Source organism: Neolamprologus multifasciatus, chromosome 6, assembly GCF_963576455.1.
Source record: "Neolamprologus multifasciatus chromosome 6, fNeoMul1.2, whole genome shotgun sequence".
Taxonomy (NCBI): Eukaryota; Metazoa; Chordata; class Actinopteri; order Cichliformes; family Cichlidae; genus Neolamprologus; species Neolamprologus multifasciatus.
This window is the reverse complement of record NC_140444.1, coordinates 18,950,193-18,976,630: the sequence shown is the minus strand read 5'-3', so window position 1 is coordinate 18,976,630 and position 26,438 is coordinate 18,950,193. Positions and strand designations below refer to the sequence as shown.

The 26,438-nt window shown below is 39.1% G+C and overlaps 1 protein-coding gene across 3 annotated transcripts in view; it reads right to left on the bottom strand.

Moving 5' to 3' along the window:
- Window positions 1-26,438, bottom strand: part of ank2a (ankyrin 2a, neuronal) — a 77,237-nt gene that overhangs the window by 23,680 nt on the left and 27,119 nt on the right. The window contains exons 5-39 of one of the 3 annotated variants that reach the window (XM_085163640.1): window positions 26,272-26,370; window positions 25,951-26,136; window positions 25,683-25,706; window positions 24,569-24,667; window positions 24,243-24,341; window positions 24,009-24,107; window positions 23,689-23,886; window positions 23,037-23,135; window positions 22,810-22,908; window positions 22,531-22,629; window positions 22,121-22,318; window positions 21,932-22,030; window positions 21,603-21,701; window positions 21,297-21,494; window positions 20,958-21,056; window positions 20,525-20,623; window positions 20,267-20,365; window positions 20,069-20,167; window positions 19,876-19,948; window positions 17,373-17,499; window positions 17,134-17,209; window positions 16,937-17,040; window positions 15,749-15,784; window positions 15,042-15,266; window positions 14,777-14,875; window positions 14,136-14,290; window positions 13,703-13,914; window positions 13,407-13,605; window positions 12,913-13,009; window positions 12,600-12,828; window positions 12,191-12,316; window positions 11,956-12,078; window positions 11,821-11,853; window positions 11,703-11,724; window positions 657-10,148 (exon numbers count right to left, since the gene is read on the bottom strand). In XM_085163640.1, the coding sequence (XP_085019766.1) occupies window positions 657-10,148; window positions 11,703-11,724; window positions 11,821-11,853; window positions 11,956-12,078; window positions 12,191-12,316; window positions 12,600-12,828; window positions 12,913-13,009; window positions 13,407-13,605; window positions 13,703-13,914; window positions 14,136-14,290; window positions 14,777-14,875; window positions 15,042-15,266; window positions 15,749-15,784; window positions 16,937-17,040; window positions 17,134-17,209; window positions 17,373-17,499; window positions 19,876-19,948; window positions 20,069-20,167; window positions 20,267-20,365; window positions 20,525-20,623; window positions 20,958-21,056; window positions 21,297-21,494; window positions 21,603-21,701; window positions 21,932-22,030; window positions 22,121-22,318; window positions 22,531-22,629; window positions 22,810-22,908; window positions 23,037-23,135; window positions 23,689-23,886; window positions 24,009-24,107; window positions 24,243-24,341; window positions 24,569-24,667; window positions 25,683-25,706; window positions 25,951-26,136; window positions 26,272-26,370 (13,519 nt within the window). The remainder of the gene's footprint in view (window positions 1-656; window positions 10,149-11,702; window positions 11,725-11,820; window positions 11,854-11,955; window positions 12,079-12,190; window positions 12,317-12,599; window positions 12,829-12,912; window positions 13,010-13,406; window positions 13,606-13,702; window positions 13,915-14,135; window positions 14,291-14,776; window positions 14,876-15,041; window positions 15,267-15,748; window positions 15,785-16,936; window positions 17,041-17,133; window positions 17,210-17,372; window positions 17,500-19,875; window positions 19,949-20,068; window positions 20,168-20,266; window positions 20,366-20,524; window positions 20,624-20,957; window positions 21,057-21,296; window positions 21,495-21,602; window positions 21,702-21,931; window positions 22,031-22,120; window positions 22,319-22,530; window positions 22,630-22,809; window positions 22,909-23,036; window positions 23,136-23,688; window positions 23,887-24,008; window positions 24,108-24,242; window positions 24,342-24,568; window positions 24,668-25,682; window positions 25,707-25,950; window positions 26,137-26,271; window positions 26,371-26,438) is intronic. The other 2 variants (XM_085163643.1, XM_085163642.1) reach the window with 2 other exon arrangements.

Below are 26,438 nucleotides of genomic sequence, written 5' to 3'. Positions count from 1 at the left end.
ACAACTCCTGAAGTGAAAATATACTGAGTAAAATTTTATTTTACATATTGCAGGTATATATTATGTGAATATGTACGTGTAAAATAATATTTCACGAGGATTCTATGCTATAGGCTGTAAAATAAATGTAGATCTGTAATAATGACGTAGATGATAACATAAAGGCTGAAATTTGATACGAATTAATGTTTTCTTACAAATGACTAGTCACGATCAGCACATCATGCTTTTCAGTCATTAGTGTAAGTAATGTTATAGATCTGCTTTTCCTTATTTTGATAATAGTAAAGCTGGATTATTAGTACAGACAATACTCTCATATAATAATCATTCATTCATCTATAATGAATAAGTCTTCATTAAAACTACTTAGACTATTTCTTTAGCCAACATGGCCCTTCAATCTTGAGACTGCATATTCACAAACACAGATGGGAAAGTAACTTACATGCACAACACAAAAATATACACATAGGGGCACACATACTCACATACAAAATACACTAAACTGTGCAAGGTGGGACCAGACAAGTCACAACATATGAAAGCAATGCAAAATGAGTAATGTTGATATTGTTCTTAGGAGGAGGGAAAAGGCTCTTGCAGCTGAGAGGAAGAGATAAGAATGTAAAAACCCACTTTGAGTCTGGCCATACCTGCCGTACATTCTGAAGTTTGGTCATCGATGACTCTCTGCATCTGAGTTTCCACTGTTTCATTCCAGGCAGGCCTGGATTCAAATACATCCTCTGTCTCACAAGACAAATGCTCTGTTGGCTCTACTCTACTGCCATCAGAACCTGAACTATGCGAAGCAGGAATGTCATATGTGAAGATAACAGAATCTGGGCTCTTGTGACTAGCGCTACTTATATCATCGGTATCCAAAGAAGGCCTAACAGATATTTCTATAGTCTTGGACAGTTGGCTGTCTTTCCTTGGAGAAGAGCATGTCGAGATCATATGAGGTAAAGCTTTTTCTTGCGTCATTACAGTAAGTTTGGAAGGGGAAAGGTCAGTTGTATTAGTGGGCTGACTACTATCAGAATAACTCCTGCTGTCTTTTACAGAGGATTTATTTATGTCACTAGCCTCAGATCTAGTCCTACGGGCTAAGGTGGAACTTTTTTCTTCTCCATGAACTTGAGATATCTGTGTGTCTTTCTTGGCTTTTTTATAATGACCATCTCCCTTAACTGCCGTGGCTGGTTTTGTCAAAGGTGTGGGTGAGTCCTGATTATATGCTGGCATGCTAGGCTGACCAGATGAAAAGGCCATCTCTATGACTGAGCACTGGTCTTCTTCCTCCTCAACGTCATCATCATCATCATCATCTGAGAAATCATGGCTCTGGTCTGAGTAGAATGAATGAGCGACTGTGGATATGTCTGATTGAAGATCGGCTATGGTAGAGTCTAGATAGCTTAGACCAAGACTTTCAAGGCTTTTATTGTCTAAAGCAGAGCTAGAGCTGGCACATTCAACTGTAGTAACTTTTCCACTTGTAGCTATGATGACAGTTTCAGAATTGGGACTAGATGCTTTGTCACTGGTACCCTGAGTCAAATATGAATTTGGGGTTTCTTGATGGGTTACATCTGAGACATAATCATTCATCTGTAAAGTTAAAGACTTTGATTGAGAGTGTTCAGTCTCTTCTGGGACAACTTCATCAACTGGATGTTTCCCAATATGAAAAAATGCATATGCTTCCCTTTCTTCATCAAGGCTTCTTGTCATGTCAATAGCTCCACCTCTGGTCATTTCAAATAGCTTTCCCTCTTGAAACTGAAATGGATCAGGGTTTTTTTCATCACCTGGTGTTTTATCTGGTGTTTTTTTGTCCTCTGAAATGCAAAGACCCTCACACTCTACAACAAATTCTCTTTCTTTAGTACACACCGTAGTCTGAGGTTGGCTGACTGAAGCTGAACCGATTGTAAATGGTGATCCAACTTTTTTGTCATCATTTAAATGATGTTCATCTGAGCCAGAAAAAGGAATGTCAGTGACTGCACCTCCAATAGTGTCTTTATCTTTGTGTGGCACAGAGTACTCACATTCTTGATCAGGTTCATCTGGAGTTGCAGTTAAACACAGTGAACTGTCAACTGAGTGAGTACTTTTAGGATCTGACTGAGTTTCTTCCTTCTTATTAAAAGTAATATTCAGTGCCTCCTTTTGTCTGTGAATGCTTTCTGTCACACATTTCTCTGTTATTTTCTCTATTGTATCTTGTGGGACAGACTGTGAAACTGGGCCAGATTTAAGATCAACCTCACCATTTTCATGACCATTTGTTTCTGATAGTACAATAGCATCAAAAGATTTTTCTATCCGCAGTTTAGACTCCTGTTCCATCTCCTCAAATGTTTTGATCTTTGCAGCCATTTTAAACATCTCCTCCTCTGGTGTTAACTGTTTATTGGTGCCATCAACCGCCCTTTCTTCTTTGTCAAAACAGCCTTGCCTTACAAACATGTGAAGACTCTCACCATGAGCTACTCTCTTTGTGGATTCAGAATATTTGTCTTCTTTATTTTCACTTTGTATTTCAGTTGTCTCAAGATTGTTATCATGCTCAACATGCTCACATTCATCTGAGTAAATATTTTCGTCATAAGCAAAACATGCTCTGAGTTGGGAAGCATAATCTTCATATACAGCAGTCTTTGCTGGGATCTTAACGTCTGCATTGTTTGACTGAGTAGGACTTCCCTCAAGAGAGTCTGGACAAGGAGATTCTTTGGTAGGGCTTGGTTCAATTGAATCAGGGGATTTCTGTGACGATTTATCCTCCACAAGAGGGCTAGCTTCTAGTGAATCTTGATGACATGACTCATTAGCTGGGTCATCAAATACAACAGTGTTTAGATTTTCTAAATCAGCCGGTCGCTGTAGTGTGTTAAAACTACTTGGTACTTGAAAAAGAACAGAATCAGAGACAGCAACACTAACATCTTCATGGTCACTTTTATAGTCATGTGCATATGACTTCCCATCCACCATCCACTCCGTTTTAATTTCCCCAGATGAAAAACTCTTCAGGCCTTCATCTTCTTTAGAACATGTGTGCCAACCACTTTCCAAAGGTTGTTTTTTAGTGATATCCATTCTGTCAAAAATTGTATCTCCTGGTGACATCATTTTATATTCAGGAGATAAGACATGAGTTTCTTGTTTGAAATCCTTTATTGCTATAACTTGCTTGTAGCTCTCATGGACTAGTTCCTCTTCTGGTTCAGATTGCACTACTGCTGACTTTTCCTGAAGATGTTGATCTAAGTCATGACTAAGAACTGATAGCATGCCAGACATATTTTTCCCAGTTGTAGATGGCTGGTGGTGTGCCTTTCTCTCTATGCAAATTTCTTGGAATGGAGTTTCTACCACTGAACTTGGTATTTCTCTGCCTACCATTACATCAGTCTGCAGCTCTTCGATTTCCTCTTCTGATATTTTGACCTGTAAATCATTACTTTTTATGGTAGTTTGTTCACATCTCTCATGGACTACATCCTCTTCTGGTTCAGATTGCACTACCACAGACTTTTCCTCAAGATGTTGATCTAAGTCACTGCTAAGAAGTGACAACATGCCAGACATATTTTTTTCAGATGTAGATTGCTGGTGGTGTGCCTTTCTCTCTATGCAAACTTCTTGGAATGGGGTTTCCAAAACTGATTCTCTGTCTCCAATTACATCTGTCTGAAGCTCTTCATTTGCCTCTTCTGCTATTTTGACCTGTAAATCATTAGTTTTCACAGTAGTTTGTTCACATCTCTCATGGACTACAACCTCTTCTGGTTCAGATTGCACTACCACAGACTTTTCCTGAAGATGCTGATTTAAGTCATGACTAAGAAGTGACAACATGCCAGACATATTTTTCTCAGATGTAGATTGCTGGTGGTGCACCTTTGTCTCTATGCAAACGTCTTGGAATGAAGTTTCCAACGCTGATTCTCTGTTTCCAATTACATCTGTCTGAAGCTCTTCCTTTGACTCTCCCTCTATTTTGCTCTCCAAATTATCACGTGTCAATATGACTTGTTGAAACCTCTCATGGACTAGCTCTTCCTGTGGCTGGGATTGTATTGTCACTGACTTTTCGTTGAGATGCTGAACTAGGTCACTGCTAAGAAGTGATACCATACCTGATATATTCTTCTCAGTAGTAGACTTTGGTTGTTCTAAATTTCTCTCAATGCATGTTTCTTGAAATTGAGTCTCAGATATAGAACATGGTGTTAGTTCTTTTACTTCAGCCACATCAATCTGTGTCTGGTCATGCATCTGTGCACTTATCTCATCCTCCATATCAGCACTCGAAGACTGATGTATTTTGGTTTGAATAACTGGCTGAAATTTCTCCTGAACAACAACCTCCTCTGTATGCTCACTTTTCACTGGCTTGTCCTTGAGGTACTGATCCAAGTCACTGTTCAGCAGGGATAGCATGCCTGACATCTCCTTTGGTTTTGTAGATGGATCGTATGACTCTTGATATTGTACCTTTTTTTCAAGGCAAACTTCCTGGAATGGAGTCTCACTTGCCAAAGTTGGCACGAGTTCTTTCTCTCTAATTACATCAGTGTGCAGGTTTTCATTTGCCTCACCGTCTATTTTGTCCTGTAAATCATTACTTGACAATATAATTTGTTCGCATCTCTCGTGGACTAGATGTTCTTCTGGTTCAGATTGCATTGCCACAGACTTTTCCTCAAGATGTTGATCTAAGTCGTGACTAAGAAGTGATAGCATGCCAGACATATTTTTCTCAGATGCAGATGGCTGGTGGTGTGCCTTTCTCTCTATGTAAATTTCTTGGAATGAAGTTTCCACCATGGAACTTGGTGTTAGTTCTCTGCCTCCACTTAGATCTGTCTGAAGGTCTTCACTTGGTTCGCCCCTTATCATGTCTATTGAAATATCACTTGTCAATATGACTTGTTGGAACCTCTCATTGACTAGCTCTTCCTGTGGCTGGGATTGTATTGTCACTGACTTTTCGTTGAGATGTTCAACTAGGTCACTGCTAAGAAGTGATACCATACCTGACATATTCTTCTCAGTTTTAAACTGTTGTTGTTTTAAGTTTCTCTCAATGCAAGTTTGTTGAAATGGAGTCTCTGATATAGAACATGGTGTTAGTTCTTTTACTTCAGCCACATTAATCTCTGTCTGTTCATCTGTCTGTGCATTCATCTCATCCTCCATATCAGCACTAGAAGACTGATGTATTTTGGTGTGAATAACTTGTTCAAAGTTTTCCTGAACAACAACCTCCTCTGCATGCTCACTTTTCACTGGCTTGTCCTTGAGGTACTGATCCAGGTCACTGTTCAGCAGGGATAGCATCCCTACCATCTCTTTTGGTTTTGCGGATTGCTCATATGATTGTTGATGTGCCTTTTTGTCAATGCAAACCTCCTGGAATGGAGTCTCAGTTACTGAAGTTGGCTCGAGCTCTTTCTTTCTAATTTCATCAGTCTGTGGGTCTTCAGTTGGCTCTTCCCCTATTTTGACCTGTAAATCATTACTTTTTATTATAATTTGTTCCCATCTCTCACAGACTAAATCTTCTCCTGGTTCAGACTGCATTGCCATTGGCTTTTCCTTCAGGTGTTGATCTAAGTCATGACTCAGAAGTGACAACATGCCAGACATATTTTTCTCAGACGTAGATTGCTCGTGGTGTGCCTTTCTCTCTGTGCAAACCTCCTGGAATGGAGTGTCACTTACCAAAGTTGCTGTGAATTTTTCCTTTCTAATTACATCAGTCAGCAGCTCTTCATTTGTTTCTTCCCCTATTTTGACCTGTAAATCATTGCTTTTCACTATAGTTTGTTCACATCTCTCATGGACTACATCCTCTTTTGGTTCAGATTGCACTACCACAGACTTTTCCTCAAGATGTTGATCTAAGTCACTGCTAAGAAGTGACAACATGCCAGACATATTTTTCTCAGATGTAGATGGCTGGTGGTGTGCCTTTGTCTCTATGCAAACTTCTTGGAATGGAGTTTCCAAAACTGATTCTCTGTCTCCAATTACATCTGTCTGAAGCTCTTCATTTGCCTCTTCTGCTATTTTGACCTGTAAATCATTAGTTTTCACAGTAGTTTGTTCACATCTCTCATGGACTACATCCTCTTCTGGTTCAGATTGCACTACCACAGACTTTTCCTGAAGATGCTGATTTAAGTCACTGCTAAGAAGTGACAACATGCCAGACATATTTTTCTCAGATGTAGATGGCTGGTGGTGTGCCTTTGTCTCTATGCAAACTTCTTGGAATGGAGTTTCTAACATTGAACTTGGTATTTCTCTGTCTCCAATTACATCTGTCTGAAGCTCTTCATTTGGCTCTCCCTTTATTTTGCCCTCCGAATTATCACGTGTCAATATGACTTGTTGGAACCTCTCTTGGACTAGCTCTTCTTGTGGTTGGGATTGTATTGTCACTGGCTTTTCTTTGAGATGTTGAACTAGGTCACTGCTAAGAAGTGATATCAGGCCTGACATATTCTTCTCACTTGCAGATTCTTGTTGTTTTAAGTTTCTCTCAGGGCAATTTTCTTGAAATTGAGTCTCGCTCACAGGAGTTGGTGTGAGTCCTTTCTCTGTAATTACATTAGTCTGCAGGACTTCATTTTCCTCACCACCTAGTTTGTCCTGTAAATCATTACTTGACAATACAGTTTCTTCATAACTTTCATGGACTAGATCTTCTTCTGGTTCAGATTGTACTGCCATTGGCCTTTCCTGAAGATGTTGATTTAAGTCATTATTGAGAAGTGACAACAGGCCAGACATATTTTTCTCAGATGTAGATTGCTTTTCGGTTGAAGACTGTTGTAGGCTTAAGCTTTTCTGAATGCAAGTTTCTTGAAATGGAGTCTCTGATATAGAACATGGTGTTAGTTCTTTTACTTCAGCCACATTAATCTGTGTCTCTTCATCATTAATATCATCCTTCATATCAGCACTAGAAGACTGATGTATTTTGGTGTGAATAACTTGTTCAAAGTTTTCCTGAACAACAACCTCCTCTGCATGCTCACTTTTCGCTGCCTTGTCCTTGAGGTACTGATCCAGGTCACTGTTCAGCAGGGATAGCATCCCTGCCATCTCCTTTGGTTTTGCGGATTGCTCATATGATTGCTGATGTACCTTTTTGTCAATGCAAACCTCCTGGAGTGAAGTCTCAGTTACTGAAGTTGGCATGAGTTCTTTCTCTCTAATTACATCAGCCTGACTAGATGTTTTTATCTCTACTTGGATTTGATCTTCCTCTGATGGTATAATGTACATTCCATCTTCTTTAGTAGAGTACGAATGGATTTCATTGCTCAGTCCTGACATGAGTCCTTCAGAACTGTCTCTCTCACCAGTGCTGGAGTGATATGTTGTAATAACACTAGTCTCTGAGGATTTATCAATGCCTTTATGTTTGTGACTCTCAAGATACTTGGGACTTATGTCTTCCACAAAATAAGTATCAGAATCCTGAGCAAAGCTCTCCTCTTCAGGTGTCTCAAGTTGATGTCTGACATCTGAAGCTGTTTGCTTGAACTGCTGGTACTTTGGACATTCCTCCAGCTCAGCTTTTATGTCAGCACTAAAGTCCTCAGAAGGTCTGCGATCAGGGCTAATCTGTGAATCATCAGATATACTCTTTCTAATAGCCGGTTCTTTGAGTTGCATTATCCTTCTTGATAACTCTGAATTATCACTCCAAGAGCTAACCCTTCCGTCATCTAACTGAATTCCATAAGCATTTTTTACTGTTTCTCCAAAACAAGAAATATCTAACATTTGTTGTGAACTCTCAGGATTCTGTAGAGGGCCAGTTTGGGCGTCTAAATCCTTCACATCTCTCTGCGGTCGGAAAGTTGTGATATTCTGCATTTGGGTTTGCAATTTTGGCTCATTTCTGGGACTGTGTTCACTCCACTTAATGCCTGACTCTGACTCTAGTGCTCCAACTTTACTCTTCAAAGGGTCTTTCTGAGACTCAAATGTTTTCCTTAGCTCCCTCACAGACATGGCATCTTTATGTAACATCTTTGGCCCCTTATTAAGACATAATTGATCACCCTGAAGTGTATCTACAAATATTAGTGACTTTCCATAAGGAATATCTGAAATTATCTGTGATTCCTTTTTGATTAAGGTTACTGGTTGATCAACCAATTCTGCTTGGTCATATTGCTTGGCATCACTCTGTTGATGTACATTTGTGAGGGTCTGACTTTGGATTTGAGTATTTATCTGTTTTGTAGGACTTTGTTCAGTACTCTGTATCTCTGCAGAATCTCCTGAATGGGATATTAATGTTGAAATAGAGGAAGCCACAGGTTTGTGTTCAAAAAGTTCCACTTTAGTTTTTGAGGGGTCTTTTACAGACTGGAATGTTTTCATCAGCTCCTTAACAGACATATTTTGCTTTTCTGAAAACTCTGGCACATCTTGCTGTGGGCTAACAGCATCATACTGAACTGTGTCAGCAAACGTAACTGTCTTTCTCAACAGGGAAATGTCTGAAATTAACTGTGGTTCCGCTTTGATTAAACTTTGTGATTGATCATCTGTGTCTGTCTTTATGATGCTGTGTACATCAGCATCACTCTTTGAATGGAAAACTGTGGGTCTCTGAGTTTGGCTTTGTGGTTCTGGCTCCTGTGTAGGACTTTGTTCAGCTGTCTCTCTCTCTTCAGAATCATTAGAATCTAATATCAGTGTTGAATGAGGTCCCGCTTTACTTTTTTGATCTTCTTGCCCAGTCTGGAATGTTTTTATCAGATGTTTCACAGAGAATCCCTCCTTCTCTGACAAGTTTGATACTTCTCGCAATGGGCTAACACTTTCATCATCTCGTTGAACAGTATCACTAAATGTAACCATCTTTTCAATATAAACACTGTCTGAAGTGAACTGTGATTCTTGACAGCTGATTAAGTTTGCTGGTTCATCCTTGATGTCTGTTTGATCACCTTTCTTGACACTACTCTGTTGATGGAAATTCGTGGGCCTTTGAGTTTGGATTTGTGATTTTGGCTCCTGTGTAGGTCTTTGTTCTATATCATGCACTGTTTCCGAACCTGGTGATTCAGAAATCAATGTGGAAATACAAGAAGACTGCAAGGATTGGTGTTCAAAAAGCCCAGATTTACTCTTTGACGGGTCCTCCCCAGTTTGGAAAGCTTTCATCAGGTCCTTCACTGACATAGTTTCCTCTAATCTTTCTGTCTGAGATCTAGGTGACTTAGGAACTCTGGGAAGTTCTGGCATAGCTTCCTCCATTTTCTTTGTGGTAATAGAAGATTTTCCATCGTATGTAAAGACTTGAGTATTTTTTTGCACTTCTTCCTCTTCAACTTTGTTCTGTAAAGCTTTTACCCTGTCCTTTATTGATCCTATAGGTGTCTCAACCACCAAAGGAGAAGCTGGTGGCTCGACAACTTGGGTGGATAAAAGGCTACTCTCTTTAAGAATAGTATCACCATCTAAAGACTCCTCAGAGCTCATCCTTTCCAACTCTCCCTCAGAACTGCTACATCCAGAACGCGATCTGTCTCTAAGTTTTTTCCGAATAGGTTTCTTGATATCTGGGGGGTGTTTTTTGTTTGCATGGTTTTCAATGACCTGTTCAAATCCATCTTGGACAAGATCTTGTTGAGAACCACATGTCCTAGCAGATTTCTGGCCAAGGCATTTTTCTGTCTGTGTTGTAGGGGGGGAGAACAATGTGATGTCTCTAACATCTGTGTAAGATCTACTTAAACTTTGTTTCTCAATGTCAATGTTCTTAATGACTGGCTCTTCAAGGGCATTGGTCCCATAGAGTGAAAATTTATCTTTGATATCATTAATTTGTTGTCCTCTCAGTTTACTAACATTCGTCCGATTGTTAATTTCACCAGCCTTTTCTACTCTGTCTTTGAACTGTTCTACAGTGGCCACAGATTCTCTTTCTTCCGATTTATTAGTTTCAGCTCTTTCTTCATAGATATCTGGAGTAAAGATAGCAGACATTCTGACATCTTGTGTGTCTGACAGGAGATCTGGGCTCGCAAGGGTTGCAGGGTCAAGAGGTTGATTAGTTCTTAAGGAGAATGTTTCCGTCGATTCAGATTCATCGTCTTCAGTGAAAAATATTTTAGAACCAAAAAGGGTACAGAACATAAGGGACAAATGAAGTGGGGGAGAGAGACATCAGAAAATTGTCACCAAGATAATGCCATCAAAAATCCATCTTCAGTTCACAGAGTTAGAAGATGACAAGGCAGAGAATAAGGAAGTCTCAAAAAGAAGACCAAAGAAGACAAAGTAGTCCCCAGACACTTGAAGAGAGGTAGAGCAGCAACAGCATAAGCAAAGCCAAGAGGTGTAACAAAATGAATAGAATGTAAATAAGTACCATAATAATCTAAATTGTTTGACTATGCATTAAAAATGAATTGCAAGATATACCAAAAACAAGATGAAACAGATAAACCTACATATGGAACAAAGGTACAAGGACTGAAAACAGACAAACAAAACTTCTCAAGATTGTTGCTATTATAGTCATGTTTGCCAACAAATAAACATTTTTTTAAATAATAAACTTTGAATTAAAAAAATTATAAGGTATTTGAGTGAAAATATGAGGTAAGCAAAGTAATAGAATCACTGTTACTTGACTGTTTTTGTCTCTTTTCAATACTTACTAACTGTAAGCAACACAATATATAGAATTGTTAGTTAGTATAAAATACTGTTATATTTAGCATTTACACTCTATTTGATGTGTTCACTGTTATTAAATATTATAGCTTACAAGTTGTTACTGCTAGAATCCTATAGTTTTGTGACATGATAGCATATATAGAAAATAAAAATAGTGAGGTAAAACAGTGTAAACCAAATTTAAAATTTGTGTGAATGAGTGAATGAAAGTAACTTAGTAAAAAAAATAATAATTTAAAGAAATAAAACAACAAAGGAGAAAGCAGTGGCTAAAGAAAATCATAGAACATGAATTATATAATAATAAATTGGCTAGTAATCAAGCACAAACAACATGATATTGTTTGTTTTTCTGTGAATAACAATTTTTACATGCGATTGGTACAACTGCTGAGGTTTAACGTGAGAAAATATTATGTCAAAAAATACTTGTTACATAATATATGTTATTATCATAAAACATAATTATCTGTAAGTTAAGATTAACGTCAAGTACAAATATCTAGAGAATCAAACAATTTTGAGAAGATATATATATAAAATACTATTTTGACCTTTGTATGAAATTAATAAAAACAAATATAGTGGAAAATTGAAATGATAGGAAAGTCAGTGGAGTTTGGAGTGAGGAGAACATAAAGTATAGCAGCCATAGCATATCCTCCAGTTACAAACATGTAACTGCATACAATGTTAGTAGTAGTAATTAGTAGATAGTATATATAACAGGCAAATTTTTAACTTACTACTTCAAAATATTTATGACCAGCAATCTCAAGTTAATCTTGTGATGCATAAATGCATAACTATCATATAATATACAGGCCCATTACTATTGAAAATAGTTTTTAAAATGTCTCAATGCATGAATTTCTATCATGCATTTTAGATACTTGGTCTATTGTGACAATATATATAAGAAAACTAACTTCTAATAGAGCACAAATACTAAAATAACAACTTACATTTCTTGTCACTCTTCTCACTCTGAAAAAAAAAAGAAGTCAAATCACAGTAAGCTGCAACCTAATTATACCATCTAGGTTTTTTGCTATAGACTGAAATCAAACAAACTTTATTTACCTCATCATCTCCATCTTGGTCTGAATCAGACTCCTAAATAAAAGAATAAAAATGAGGAAAAATCAGCAATGCGGCAGTTTCAAAGTTCAAATTAAAATCACCTAGCGTACATGATAAAAATATTTAAAAGCTGACCTTTGAGTATGGTGGAAGGGTGATGTTTAGGTTGCAGATTGCATTGAGATTAAGACTACGGTACGTGCGTGGTTCCTTGGTAAAAGACAATCGACCACATGGCTCCTGTGCTGTGTCTCGAATCTGCTCATATTTGGAAAAAAACATACGTCTCTGACTTGCATATATTTCGATTTGTGAATTTCTGAGTAAAAAAGTAAACATTTTATATATTTTAATAGATTTAAAGTCATACTTTAATAAAGAGGGCCAGTCTGTTCTCTTTGAAGGCATAGAAACTGAACACATGGTGCTGCCCACTCTTGGTAAGAGGCACCAGGTTTCCAAAGCAGTCAGCAAATATAGGTTTCCCCTCTAGTACCTGTATCAGGATATGACAAATCTAAATGTTTCCATGGCTCAAAAGAAACAAAAATTCTTGGACAATATTATTCAATTTCTTTCCAGAAATGAACAAGAACCAATATTAATAAAATCAGTCAGTAATAACCTGAGTCTGATTTAAAATCTTTAAATACCCACTTAACCAAGTGCATCATTAATTGACATCGACCTACTTTTCTCAATTACCGTCTAACCCTCTTTAGATAAACCTGTGCACACAATTTGATTTGCCTTATTTATTCCCCAGTATTACACTGCACCTCAACATCTCGGCTGCGGGCGACTTCAGTGAAGTTCTCTTGCTGTTCCAAGGTTTTGTCCATCTTGTCATCTGTCATGCAAAAACACCGTAGGCGAGCCTCAATGGGGTCAAGTGTCTTAGCAAAAATGACAAACTTAGCCATGTATGGGACACAGATGATTTCTCTGTAGACCTGAGTGCCAAAACCAACAGACTCCTGGATCTGTCTGCAGTCTATCAGCCAGAATCTACAAATGAATGACACTTTTAGGTAAGTATCACCAGGTAAAATTTAAGCATAAATGTTTATAACCTTCAAATAAAGGATTTACCTTGCTGACACATTCGTGGTGAAGGAAACACATTGGTTAACAAAAGTGAGAGGCGTGGAGCCGGTGATGTCCTCCCATTGTGCAGGAGTGGTACCACCTGAAAGGTAAACCGATGATTTGTTACCCAACCTCTGAAAACAGTTCACTCAATATTTTTTAATCTTCAGACAGCATTTGTCTTTTTATTGGACTTAAGACAAGATACATCCACCACCACGAAGTTCTGATAAATTACGTCCATTAAATCAGTTCATTTCTTTTAATAGCACACAAAGAAAAATATCAAAGATTGACTAAAGAGCTTTATATTAAGATTTTAAACATAGAAATCTTAATAAAATTATGAAAAAAACCCAGCAATTGCACAATACAACACGAACAATAAATTAGGATGTTCACGGGAGCATTTCAATATGTCATCGAATGAGGTGTGCCTGAAAGCCATCCAAGATGTTTTCTTTCTAAAACAAAGGGTTTTATTTATAGATACTTACCTGTAATACTACAAAGCAAACGTAAAGTCGGGGTCTCCCCACTGAATGTGGTGTCACTATTGGAGGTCTTGGGAATTGGGATTGTCATTGTGATGGGTTTGTGGAACTTTCTTCTCCTTGGCTCCAATGTGACAATTGGGCTGAACGTTGCTTTATTACCAAGAATCTTTCTCACCATGTCAACATCAATAGGCTGAGCCTGGGGCAAGATATGTGGTAATATGTATTCATATTTTTTTTCTTCATAGCCATAATTTGGATATTCTGTTGGTATACCAGTCAAGGAATGTACACACCTGAAGCCCAACTCTAATCTTCTTAGTAAGGGCTCCTTCAGGGAATACAGCCTGGACCTGGGGCACGAGAGTACTACTGAGGACCCCGCCCTCTGGACCAATCAAATGACTGTCCTGCTTTATCCTTGACACAACAGCAAAATACTGTGGGAAGTCTCTGGTGATGATGCGACATATTCTTTTCTTTTCAAGTTCCTCAGGGGAATCAAGTTCTGTGAAAGAAAGCATAAAGTCAGTGCTTTGTTTTTTCCCTTTATTATTTACGTCCTGTGCTTCACATTATTATACTAGCATTTTAAAATCTATGAGACAACTCTCTCCTGTTCTAGTGTTGCTCGTTTTATGGCATTCATGTATTGTTTTACATAAAATGCTTTGAGATATCAACCTATCGATCACGGTTATACATCACAGGCCACTTCAGATCCCTTACTTTCATCCATGCCATTAAGTATCTGGTTCAGTTCCTCTTCAGTAAAGTCACAGTGGTGTTCCTTCCAGCTCTCTCCTGTTTCACTCCTTAAGATCACTAGCTCCCTCTCTGTGCCCCGCAGAGCAGCAAAATGGGGGATCTCTACAATCACAGGCCTAAAAGGTGTGACAAGGTAAAAGCAAATACAAATTGGACTAATCCCAATTAATGCTTTTCAGCGCTAACTCCAGAGAAAAATCAATGATAGCATAGTGTTTAGGTTGACATGTGAATGAATTTACGAAGAAAGAAAACAATAAAAACTCAGTTAAAATTAATTTCAAAACACAAAGTATGAGCATAAAAACAAATAAACATCTATTTCACATCAGGACCAGAATCCAACTAGAAACATTATTGGGGAGATAGGTGCTTGTGGGAAGCATGAAGAAAACTCAACAGGTTAAGATAACAGCTCAGGTGGTAAAGCTGTGCTTCTCTTCAAAGAAAGAAAAGAAGCACCACAAAAATGAATTATAATAATTAATATATATATCATGAAAAACTAAAAAAAAATTATAATTTTAGGACAAGGGAAAAACACGGGTGGGCATGTAACCAGGATTTGAGGGTGGTTGGGTATCACCCTCACATGGTCCTACCCGAGGAACTTGGTTCCTGGAGGACCCAGCTGAAGGATGCGACTGACCAAGCTCTCACCCTCATTCAGAGGGGGTGGAGCTGTAGGTAGGTGGAGCTTACTGATCCATACGCAGCACAGAGGGGAGTGAAGAAGAAAGTATGAACACACCACACAACTACTGAAACACACTTATACCAGATAGTACAAAGCCACCAGCAAGTACACAAACTGTTAGTAGATGCACGCAGACACACACAAACACACGCACACTCAACCAAACTTACCCCAAGAACTGGGCTCCAGTGGGTCCCACTTCTATAATGCGACCAGCCAGCCCTTCACCCTCTACCATAGGTGGCATAGAGGCCAGACGATGCCTCTTCACCAGCCTGCAAGTCACCCGTGTCGGGGCAGAGCACTTTCTTGGTGGGACAATAATTCGCAAACCATTGTGACGGCAACCACGCATAGCTCCACCTCTGGCATCTACCATAAAGCTGACCAGGAAGCTAAAGAAAAGGCACCAGAAATGGATGAATTGGTTTCTAGACATTCAAACAAATAAAGATGCAAAATCTCCATGCTGACAAGGCAACTGAATCAACTAAAGATAATAGAAAAGGCTATGTTTGTAACCTGAGAAGAGACATTAATAACAAATAGGTCTCAATAAATATTACTTTATCCTGGAGAAACACTTTTTGGTTTTATTCTGCTTTAATTTTTTAACTTGCAAGATTCTGGTCAGGACACAGGTTGTATTATGAACTGATATAATTAAATTGCATTAAAAACAGGGCAAAGCCAGCTAGAGCTGCACTAAGGATAAAAAAAATCTGGTTATTTCAGGTTATTTCAGGTAATGTAAGGGCATTCATTATGAAATAAAGCAGAGAAACAGGATGGAAATGAGAAAATCATTCAAAAGTGACAAAGAAAAAGAAGTAAAGGCACAAAGGAGATAAGAAAATAGACAAAATAAAGACTTCACCTGCTGTTGTCATGGTCTAGGCATGGTGAGGAACGGCTAGAAGCAGAATACAAAACCAACACACACACACACACACACACACACACACACACACAGTCACAAACACAGAGAAGATAAGAGAATGCACATCGAAGCAACAACAAAATAAACAAAAGAGAAAGAGAGAAAAAAGAATGAGTAAAAGTGAGAAAACCTGACCAGACAGATAATTACACAGCAGCAAAAATAAAAGGAGTAGAAAAGACACATGAGAAAGTATGAAAAATACACCAAAAGTACACCAGAAAAAATAAGGGCATGTAAAAGATGGAATATCTATTTCAGAATATAATGACAACCCTTGAAGTAGTGCATTAGCCAGCACAAGCAACAGTCAGTAATTTGTTGCAGGAGGTATATAAGCTGAAGGACAGCTGCAAACAGGAGAAAGATTTACTGAAATGAAGGCTTGCAAATGATGGCAAAGTGGCAAAAGATGCCATTTTGTGTCTTAAACTTTGGTGACTTTATCAGCAAGTAAACTAAATTAGAACCAGAAAATACACAACAATGGCAGAATAATGCTCTGAGTATAAGTAAATCATTAAAAAAAACCAATGTCAGCTGATCCTTTGACATGCTGCTACACATACTGTACACAAAGCAAAATGCAAATGAGAAGATCCAGTTAGAAATGCCCACATAGCCTGTTTATCCAAGATGTACACCTGTGTGTATAAAGATGGAGCCTTTAGTCTGAATTCTAATGTCCAAGCTCACTCTGAAATTAAAATGCTACAAGTGTAAAAAAAATGTTTTACTTTGAAGTCAATGTGCCTTTAGAGGGCACTGCTACCATAAACAGGTTGGTAGAATTTCCAAAGATGGGCTTAATGTATTTATTTCTATAAGAGACGCCATGCAAAATTAAACTGTACCTGAGTGTAGTGACAATAAAGACAATTCTGCTTTTGATTGTGGATAATTTACTAAAGGAATTTGGATAAAGTGTGCACCCTAAGCTGATTTAATGCAAGTCCACAAAAAGTTTATGGCATCTTGTTGATTTTATAAATTGTGGGTTTAAAAACCCCCCTCAGTATTTCCAGACATAATGGGAATGTGTATGTTAAGTTTGCAACTGGGTTAAATCCCAACATTTGGATTTTCTCTGAAATTTTCTCTGTGTGTGTTTGTGTGTGTTTATACCCAGAATGTAGCAGACTGGAGGACAGCACAACATTATCAAGGTGTTCAGCACCCCAGCTCAGACGGAATGAGTCCTTTTCATGCTCTCTAGACAGTGTTGACACCTAAAGAACAACAAGCATCAGCAGGCTGGTTGGACTCACCTCGAGTGTCTAAAGATACTTTATTGAAGGTTAGACTACGGATACTACACTTACCTGGTGACTTGTAAGCAGATCTTCAATGAGAACTTCTCTTTGATGGAAACTTTGGTGAATGGGAGTGTGTTGGGGCCTGATGAAAAACCAAGGTGAATCTTCTCAGACCTTTTCTGTATATATCTGCATTACTTAGGTATTCCTTATGATGATGAACTTGGCTAACAGCAGATCAGGATGGTTTGCTGTGAGCAAATTTAGATGTTTGTCAAATACAACATGTGTGTGCTGTTTCTGACCTGTCCAAGTTGTGGCTCATGTAATTGAAGCCATCTAGATAATGTCCTGGCAGAGAGTCATCTCCCAGCTCACGGAGGTCCTCTGCTCTTAGATACTCTCCCCCATCACCTGTCATTGTGTCCTCACCTGGAAAACAGATACAACAAAAATGCCAAACCTTGTTATGAACAATGAAAAAATTAATAACACACTCTCTCTCATATATATATGGTTATGGCGTTCCATGTATGCCCAGACACCCCAGGCAGGAATCGAACTTGCGATCCTCTGCTCCTCTGCGTGTAGTTTAACCACTACGCTATCCAGCGCATATATATATATATATATATATATATATATATATATATATATATATATATATATATATATATATATATATATATATATATATATATATATATATATATATATATATATATATATATATATATATATATATATATATATATATATATATATATATATATATATATATATATATATATATACACATATATATGCTGGGATATGCCGGGACGTCGGCCGGATCAACAAGGTCCGCGTCAGGTGTTGAGGAACCAGGGCACCCTGACGAGAAGTGGGCTACTGGAACAAGAAGGCATCGGTGGGCAAGAGACAAAAACAGGGCGTTGTTGGAATGCTACTATGCAAGTAACCCCGGCGGAAGGGGCTACATGAATAGGATGAGGGACCTATGGATTCTTCGATACCCAACATCCACAATGACGGCGAAACAACTAGTAGCTCAGTGTTCCAACATTCGAAAGAAGGGACTGCTCTCACAGCTAGAGATTGACGAGTTACAACATAAATGCTACGGCAAGGAGGAGTCAGGACGCCAGGTCAGGGGGGTTATATCATCACCCCCACCCGAGATTGGGTACATAGCCCCAAGTGCGACAGGAGAAGGATCGTTGAGTGCGAGAGGAACTGACCTGAAAGATAGGATCATGGCCAAGCTTGAAACCTGGACCCCCCGTTGCCGGTTACCAAGATTACGTGAAGTACCCTCAGAAGGTCTGCTAGATGATGTTAATGCAGCACTACGGAGAATACCTACAACCACGATTACCGACACTAACAAGCTGATCTACTACCGTGATCAGGTACCCTGCTGGGGTAATAGGCTGGCCAAAGGAGGAGATAGAAGCCACTGACATAAAGACAAGAAAGCTCCTTACCATGCATGGAGGGTTTCACCCCAAGTCCAGCACCCTGAGGCTGTACGCTAAGCGGAAGGAAGGGGGTCGGGGACTGGTGAGTGTCAGCACCACAGTCCAGGATGAGACAACAAACATCCAAGAATACATTACGAAGATGGCCCCAACTGACAGCGTGCTCAGTGAATACCTCAGGCAGCAGAAACCCAAGAAAGAGGAGGGAGACGAGGAACCATCATGGAAGGACAGGCCCCTGCACGGTATGTACCACCGGCAGATAGAGGAGGTGGCTGATATCCAGAAATCCTACCAGTGGCTGGACAAAGCTGGACTGAAAGATAGCACAGAGGCACTAATCATGGCAGCACAAGAACAAGCTCTGAGTACAACATCCATAGAGGCTGGGGTCTATCACACCAGGCAAGACCCCAGGTGCAGGCTGTGTAAAGATGCCCCAGAGACAATCCAGCACATAACAGCAGGGTGCAAGATGCTAGCAGGCAAGGCATACATGGAACGCCATAACCAAGTGGCCGGCATAGTGTACAGGAACATCTGTGCCGAGTATAACCTGGAAGTCCCGAGGTCAAAATGGGAAATGCCCCCAAGCTAAGATCCTGTGGGACTTCCAGATACAGACGGACAAAATGGTGGTGGCTAACCAACCGGACATAGTGGTAGTAGACAAACAGAAGAAGACGGCCGTAGTGATCGATGTAGCGGTTCCGAATGACAGCAATATCAGGAAGAAGGAACACGAGAAGCTGGAGAAATACCAAGGGCTCAGAGAAGAGCTCGAGAGGATGTGGAGGGTGAAGTTATCGGTGGTCCCCGTGGTAATCGGAGCACTAGGTGCGGTGACTCCCAAGCTAGGCGAGTGGCTCCAGCAGATCCCGGGAATAACATCGGAGATCTCTGTCCAGAAGAGGACAGTCCTGGAAACAGCTAAGATACTGCGCAGGACCCTCAAGCTCCCAGGCCTCTGGTAGAGGACCCGTGCTTGAAGGATAAAAAGCCCGCAGGGGCGTGCTGGGTGGTTTTTTTTATATGTAATATATGTTGCATTGACTATGCAAGTAATATGGGGATCGAAAAGATGAGCTCCACAGACATCTCAGATAATGGCTCTTCTTCAACCCTTCGAGCACTTTTTCAGATCCAAAACTACATCACCTACAATACACTTTTTTACAACTTTTGAACAATGAGGTATAATTTTTTAATGAAGCTCAGTCATGACTTATTGTGTCTCATGACTGGAGTAGTTTTTTCCTATAAAAAATGAGCTTGATATTGATGAGCAGCACACTAAATTCTTGTTTTCTACATTTAAGTAACTTACCCTCTTCATCAGACACATCGAGAATCTCAGTCATGGTCTCTGGAACATTCAGTTTGTGTTTCTCTGTAACCGTCTAATGTAACACCATTCAGAGTCATGGAAAATAGACAACCAAAACAGAGAAAGGTTATAGTTTAAGTTAAAAAAAAATTCCTGGCTCCATTTCCAGAGGCTAAAGCAATCATGAGCTTACAGTTGTGGTTGTGATGACCTCCTCAGTGACGACTTTCAGTGTGTCTACCACAGAAATGTAACCCAAACGTTTCGCAATTGACAGAGCGGTATTTCCATTCTAACAGAGAGAAGGATATATAATAGCGTACCAGCAGAACTTTTTTCACAACATATTTCACATGTTAAAAGTAAATGCTTGGGCTCTATTGTGTCTTACCACTGTAGTAGTATTGGGCTTGGCCCCATGTTGTAATAAAACATTAATTATGTGTGTATTCCCTTGTTGTGCCGCTTGATGAAGTGGTGTGTAACCATTCTGCAGGACAAAAGTTTAAAAAGAAGACAACAAAATTTTGTTAAATCACAGTAGAAACTAAAACGAAAGTGATGCTATATTTGAGTTTTGTTTCACGCTGTGTCTGCAGTTTAAGTTAAATAGAGCTTGCATGCTTCAAATTTAAGATTTAAATACAACCTTGGTTTTGGAGTTGACGCTGGCTCCTTGTTGTAACAGGAAGTTAACCATCTTGGCATTTCCATAATGACAGGCGACAATCAGAGGGGTATATCCAAGCTGTAGCGAGGGGGGAGAGGGTGAGAGATGAAAACTGATCTTCTGTAAGCAAGCACTAAACTCAATCTTAATGCTTCCTGAATATATGACGTATATGAAGACTTTGTTATGTTTTTAAAAAGCCTCTGGATGGCAGGTATTTACATGCCCGTCCATATGATACACTTAAATATTAACATGTAAACATAAAGCGAATAAACAGAAAGTAAGAAGACATACTGTCATTCACACAGGAAAATTCTTGTAGATTAGCATACTGTTTGGTTTTTATTACTAGTAACAATTTTCTTTTGTGTATACTTGTTAAATTTGTCATGCACATGCATGTCTGTACTTTGGTTTGCTGGTCCAAGTTGGCATCATGTTTGGCTAGTACTTCTGTTACAGTGACTTTGTCCTCTTGGGCAGCAAGATGCAGAGGAGTTAGTCCACTCTGTAAAACACAAAGCAATGTCACATTACCATCCTTCACACTTTTTTATTCTATTACTTTTCTTAACATAGTAATAAATTGCTTCATGGAACAAATTAGACAAAACTGTTTTTTATGGAGCACTCAGCTTAAGAACTAAAGAGTTTTATACAGCTGTATGTAGAGTGCATGTGTTTCTTGTTTCCACTTCAAATTATTTTAATAAATAAAAATGTCATAAAGATTGTGCTTCTGTGTGACCTTTGTCGCTGTATTCACATGGGCTCCTTTTCCCAGCAGGAGGCTGGCCATCTCTGCATGTCCTTCCTGAGCTGCCAGATGCAGAGGGCTGACTCCCTGTTTCGTTAAAGCATTGGTCTCTGCTCCATACTGCAGTAGCGCTAAAGCAATGTTTGTCTGGTTCTTTTTGGCTGCAATGTGGAGAGGAGTGTAGCCATTCTAAAACAGAGGAAAGAAAGAAGATATACACTGTGATAGAAATACAGTACATGCAAACAAGTGTGAGCTTCTCACGGACCTTTTTTTTTCTTTAAAACTCAGCCTAACCTTTGCAGTAGCATGAGGCGATGCACCTTTATCCAGGAGCAGCAGCGCCACCTCTTGGTTGTCATAATGAGCTGCCACATGTAGTGGAGTTAAGCCATTCTGTGACAAGAAGCATTTGATTTAATGAAACTTTTTGCAAGCCTTTGTGATTTTTTTTTTGCGTGTGTTTTTTTTTTTTGCTTCAAGTCAGTTTTATTCCATAATTTGTGTTTCAGAGAAAACAATCAGATGCTCAAAGATGAAGTGTAATGTGTCTCTCTCTGAAATTAAGACAATTACCCTCAGTGCTGGGTTTTGTTTCAGAACCTGCTTCTACAACTTCAGCTCACCTTGCCAGCATCATCAGTAAGAGCTCTGCGCTGAAGGAGAAGTTTTGCTACGTCGAGGCTTCCATATTTTGCTGCTACATGTAATGGAGTGAATCCTTTCTGTAGATGTAAAAGGGATTAATTAAAATTCCACTGATTTAACTTATCACATGTTATTTTTCTGTCTACATGCATTCATCCTCTGTTCACCTTGGTGGCCATTGAGTGTGAAGCTCCAGCCTCCAGGAGCACAGCAGCTGTCTCTACCTGCCCCTCTCTGGCTGAAATGTGGAGAGGAGTGTAGCCATTTGTGGTGGCAGCATCCGGGTAGGCCATGTGCTGTAATAGTAGTTGGACAATGTCTGTTTTTCCCAGACGGGATGCAATGTGCAGGGGAGTCTGGTCCTCCTGTAGATGAGGGAAAAAGAGGTAGTACATGTTATAGAAGAAAAGGATAAAAGGATATGATGCAGTCATTTAAAAGCAGTAAAATTAGAATGAACAGTGATGTTGTAGCCAGAGCTGGGACAGGTGACATCAGGCATTCAAACCAGTGCTTGAGATATAGAAATTTACTGTAAACAGAAGGAAAGAGTGATTAATGTTTACAGCTGACTCACCCTGGCCATGGCATCCACCAACGCTCCATTTCTCAGCAAACAGCGAACCACTTCCATCTGTCCTGCTCGTGCTGCCATATGGAGAGCTGTCTCACCGCGCTGATAAGCAAAGGCAGAAGATTTATAAGCTTTAGGACACTGTGCTAAACACAAAAAGTACACCAGAACGGGGTACATTTTTTCACGTGTTTGCACTGAAACAAATGAAATGTGTGTTTACTTTGTGATGTGTATTTCCGACTGCTGATCGCTGACCTGATAAAAGAAATTACTACTTACGATGTTACGAACATCAGGAGAGGCTCCATTCTGCAGTAGAAGTAAAACGATGTTGAGGTGACCCATGAAAGCAGCTACGTGGATGGGAGTCAGACCAGACTGCAATAATGAAAACAGAGACATGCAGTAACAACAAGGAGAAGCATTAAATGCAAATTTAGAACAATGTTAGCAACAAAGTATACTGTGCTAATCCATGAAATCCTGACACACCAAAACAATCTCACCTCAGTAATTGCCTGTATGGAGGCACCGTATTTGACCAGCAGCTCCATCACCTTCACTCTGTTTTTCTTACAAGCAATGTGGAGAGGAGTAAAACCATTCTGGCAGAGACAATAAGAGAAAAATTAGCAGGAATATGCATGTCTCTATAGTAAAAAGGTAGCATTGGAGTATTTATATTTTATAACCTTATTTTATATTTCAGGAGTTATTAAACTTTTTGGGTCAACTGACCCCTGATAATTTGATTAACCCTATGCTTACTACTGTTGGGACTCTTATATATCATTAAAACTAACTGTATTCTGACCATTTCCAAACCAAAGAGGCATTTAATTTGAAGGTGAAAAGTCAGAATATACGTGTTCCCAGTCAGAATCTTTTAACTGTATCTGCCCCTCAAATCAGATTTCCAACTCAGACCATCAATGCTGACTTCACAATCCAAGTTGGCAGTTTAAAATTCCTCAGGAACATTTTATATGAAAGAATATGGAAATATAAATATATAAATACGCATACTAGTAAATCGCAAGATATTCACGATCCATAGTGTCACTCTTTTTATCTTAATATGTGGCATCAGTAAATATCATGATAATTTCTGTTAATACCAGTTTTGGTGCTTCTCTTATTGTTTCTTTGAACCCTTACCAGTGCTCTTGCATTGGGATTGGCCTTCTTGTCCAGGAGGAGCTTAGTTACTCTGTAGTGGCCACAGTGAGCTGCGACGTGCAGCGCGGTAAGGTAGTCGAGTGTGACATCATCAACAGGCGCCTTGTGTTGCAGCAGTAGTTTTACACACTCTATGTGGTCTCCCTGGGCTGACATGTGCAGTGGAGACAGTCCATTCTATATGGAGGCAAAAAATTTAAAGAATAGTAGCAGAGATGAAAACCAAAGGCATATAAAAAAGAACAATAGTACTCATATTGTATAAATTATAAATGATATACTAGTGCAAATATGCTAACCTTGGTTCTTGCTAGGATGGGGGCTCCTCTTTCCAGCAAAAGCTCAACTGCAGGATCATGTCCACTCCTGGCTGCACAGTGCAGGGGCGTCAAACCATCCTTTGGAACAATCACATATGCACAAGCAAATGCACACATTAATCCAGTTTAAAGATTTTGAGAAAGAGCACCTGGAAAGTTGTTGATTCCACTTATTTATTGGTCACTATGGTTTTAATAAAAGCTGAGTCTTACTCTTGTTTTAGCATCTATCTGAGAACCTCGGTCCAATAACAGGGCCACCATGTTGGTGTTGCCCCTCTTGGAGGCAACATGCAGAGGTGTTATTCCATTCTGACAAGGCAGATACAGAAACAAAGGTACATCAAAAACTACAGCATGTAAAAGTCTTAGCAAAGCAGTTTAGCTACAAACATACAGGAAGAAATGTAACATTTAATGGGCTAGAGGTAAATGTATTAATAAAGGCTTATTAGAAGTGAACACTACGATGGTAAATAACATGCCCTTCTGTAATGATCAAAGTCAAAAACAGCCACACAGTAGGAATTTGGCTGTACCCTGGCTGTGAAGTCAACAGCAGCTCCTCTGTTCAGCAACAGGGTGGAGACATTCACGTTACCATAGTGAGCCGCAATGTGCAGAGGGGTGAAACCACTCTGATAGGAAAGGAGAGAATAGAGAGGGACAGAGTGAAAGGAAAAGAGGTTAGAGAGTGCAGAACAGCTCATCACGAAAAGGAAAAAAGGAAAATGAAAGTGAACAAAAGAAAGTAAGAAAGTAAGAAAGAAAGAAAGAAAGAAAGAAAGACTTTTCATTGTTAGATACAGGAATAGACTCTACTGAAGCAGACTCTGCTGAAGTAGTAATATGATGGAAGAGCGTGCTGAAAGAAAAACATTGTGTAAGAAGGAGCATAAAAATGAGCAAATCCCAAAATAGCACATTCAATAGATAATACATGCAAAACTGCTCAAGTTCAGCCATGCTTACTAAAAATAACTAAGGGTGAATCAACTTGGTTTTTTGGATACATAAATATATTGAAATAAAGGACAAAACATAACTCATAAGCACCAAGCAACACTATGGACGCTCACAAGTATGTGTTTCTACTTGGGTGGACAAATGAATATTTATATATTAGCTATATATATAAATTTTCATAGTACACAATTGCAGGTCGGTTTACTCCTTACCTTCCCATTCTGATAGACATGGTGCAATTTAATTAAGAAACAAAGTTTACTTAAAGATCAGAGATCAAAGTGTTTCAGAGAAGTAAATCAACATGCACAAGAACACACATGCGCGGAGTTATGCGTAGAAAGATAGGAGTAAAAGAAAAAGCTGATTTTACTTTCAGGTTATCAGTTCAGTATAAAATTCGTAAACATAATACATTTCAATGACTTATCAATTAAAAATAACAACAAAAATCTATAAAATAAATGATCAGTAATTAACTGACATTCTCTGGGGATTATCAATACAACACATTGTGTTTTACTGTCAGCCATGCAGTGTCTAGTACAGCAAACTCTGGCATGCAATGTATCCCTATGTCACAAAAGTCCTCAATATGTAAGGACAAGATCAAAACAAAAGAGCTGAAAAAAATGGTCGGAAGTGACAAAATTCAGAATCAAAGGAGGAGGTGATAAGTCTGTATACCTCTGTAGTTCTATTGACCATCATCTGGTTAAGATGCATAGAGAGAGAAAAGGGGAATAGGGTGAAGGGCTGTTAGGGGAAACACGCAGTATTTTTTTTTATATTTAAAACACTGAGCATGTTTATAAGGTTGCACAGTTTGAAAATAAAAAATAAGGACCTGTACAATACAGCATTTTCAGAGAGGCCTGGTCTGTCCGTTTTATTATTGTTCCCTAAGGAACCCACAAACAATAAAATGTAACTTGTCCCTGTTGCCCTCCCTCACCTTAGACTGGACATCAGCGTTGTGGTCATTCTGAAGCAGCAGTGCAGCAGACTTCGTGTCGTCTTTGCGGGCAGCAATGTGCAGGGCTGGAAGGCGTACTTTACCCTTAGTGTCATGCTCCAACAACAAGGAGACAACTGAGTTGTGCCCTTGCTGAAGAGCAATAGCAAGTGGAGTAAAGCCATCCTGGAGGAGCACAGGGGAAAAAAAAGTTAAATGGTTACACGCTTCATAGAGAAAATGAAAGAAAATAGGCAAGATATTACATTTTGTTTTTACCTTCTATAATTGTATATATAACAATATGAAAGAAAAACATACTTCTGTTGCAATGCTTTGATTTCCTTCATTTTCCAAGAGGTATCGCACGACCTCCAAGTGATTCTCCTGAGCCGCCATGTAGAGTGGCGTGAAGCCATTCTGAAGAGATATACAGGCAAAAACAAAACCACATCATATACTTGTTGCTTGTGTTGCATGCTGATGCA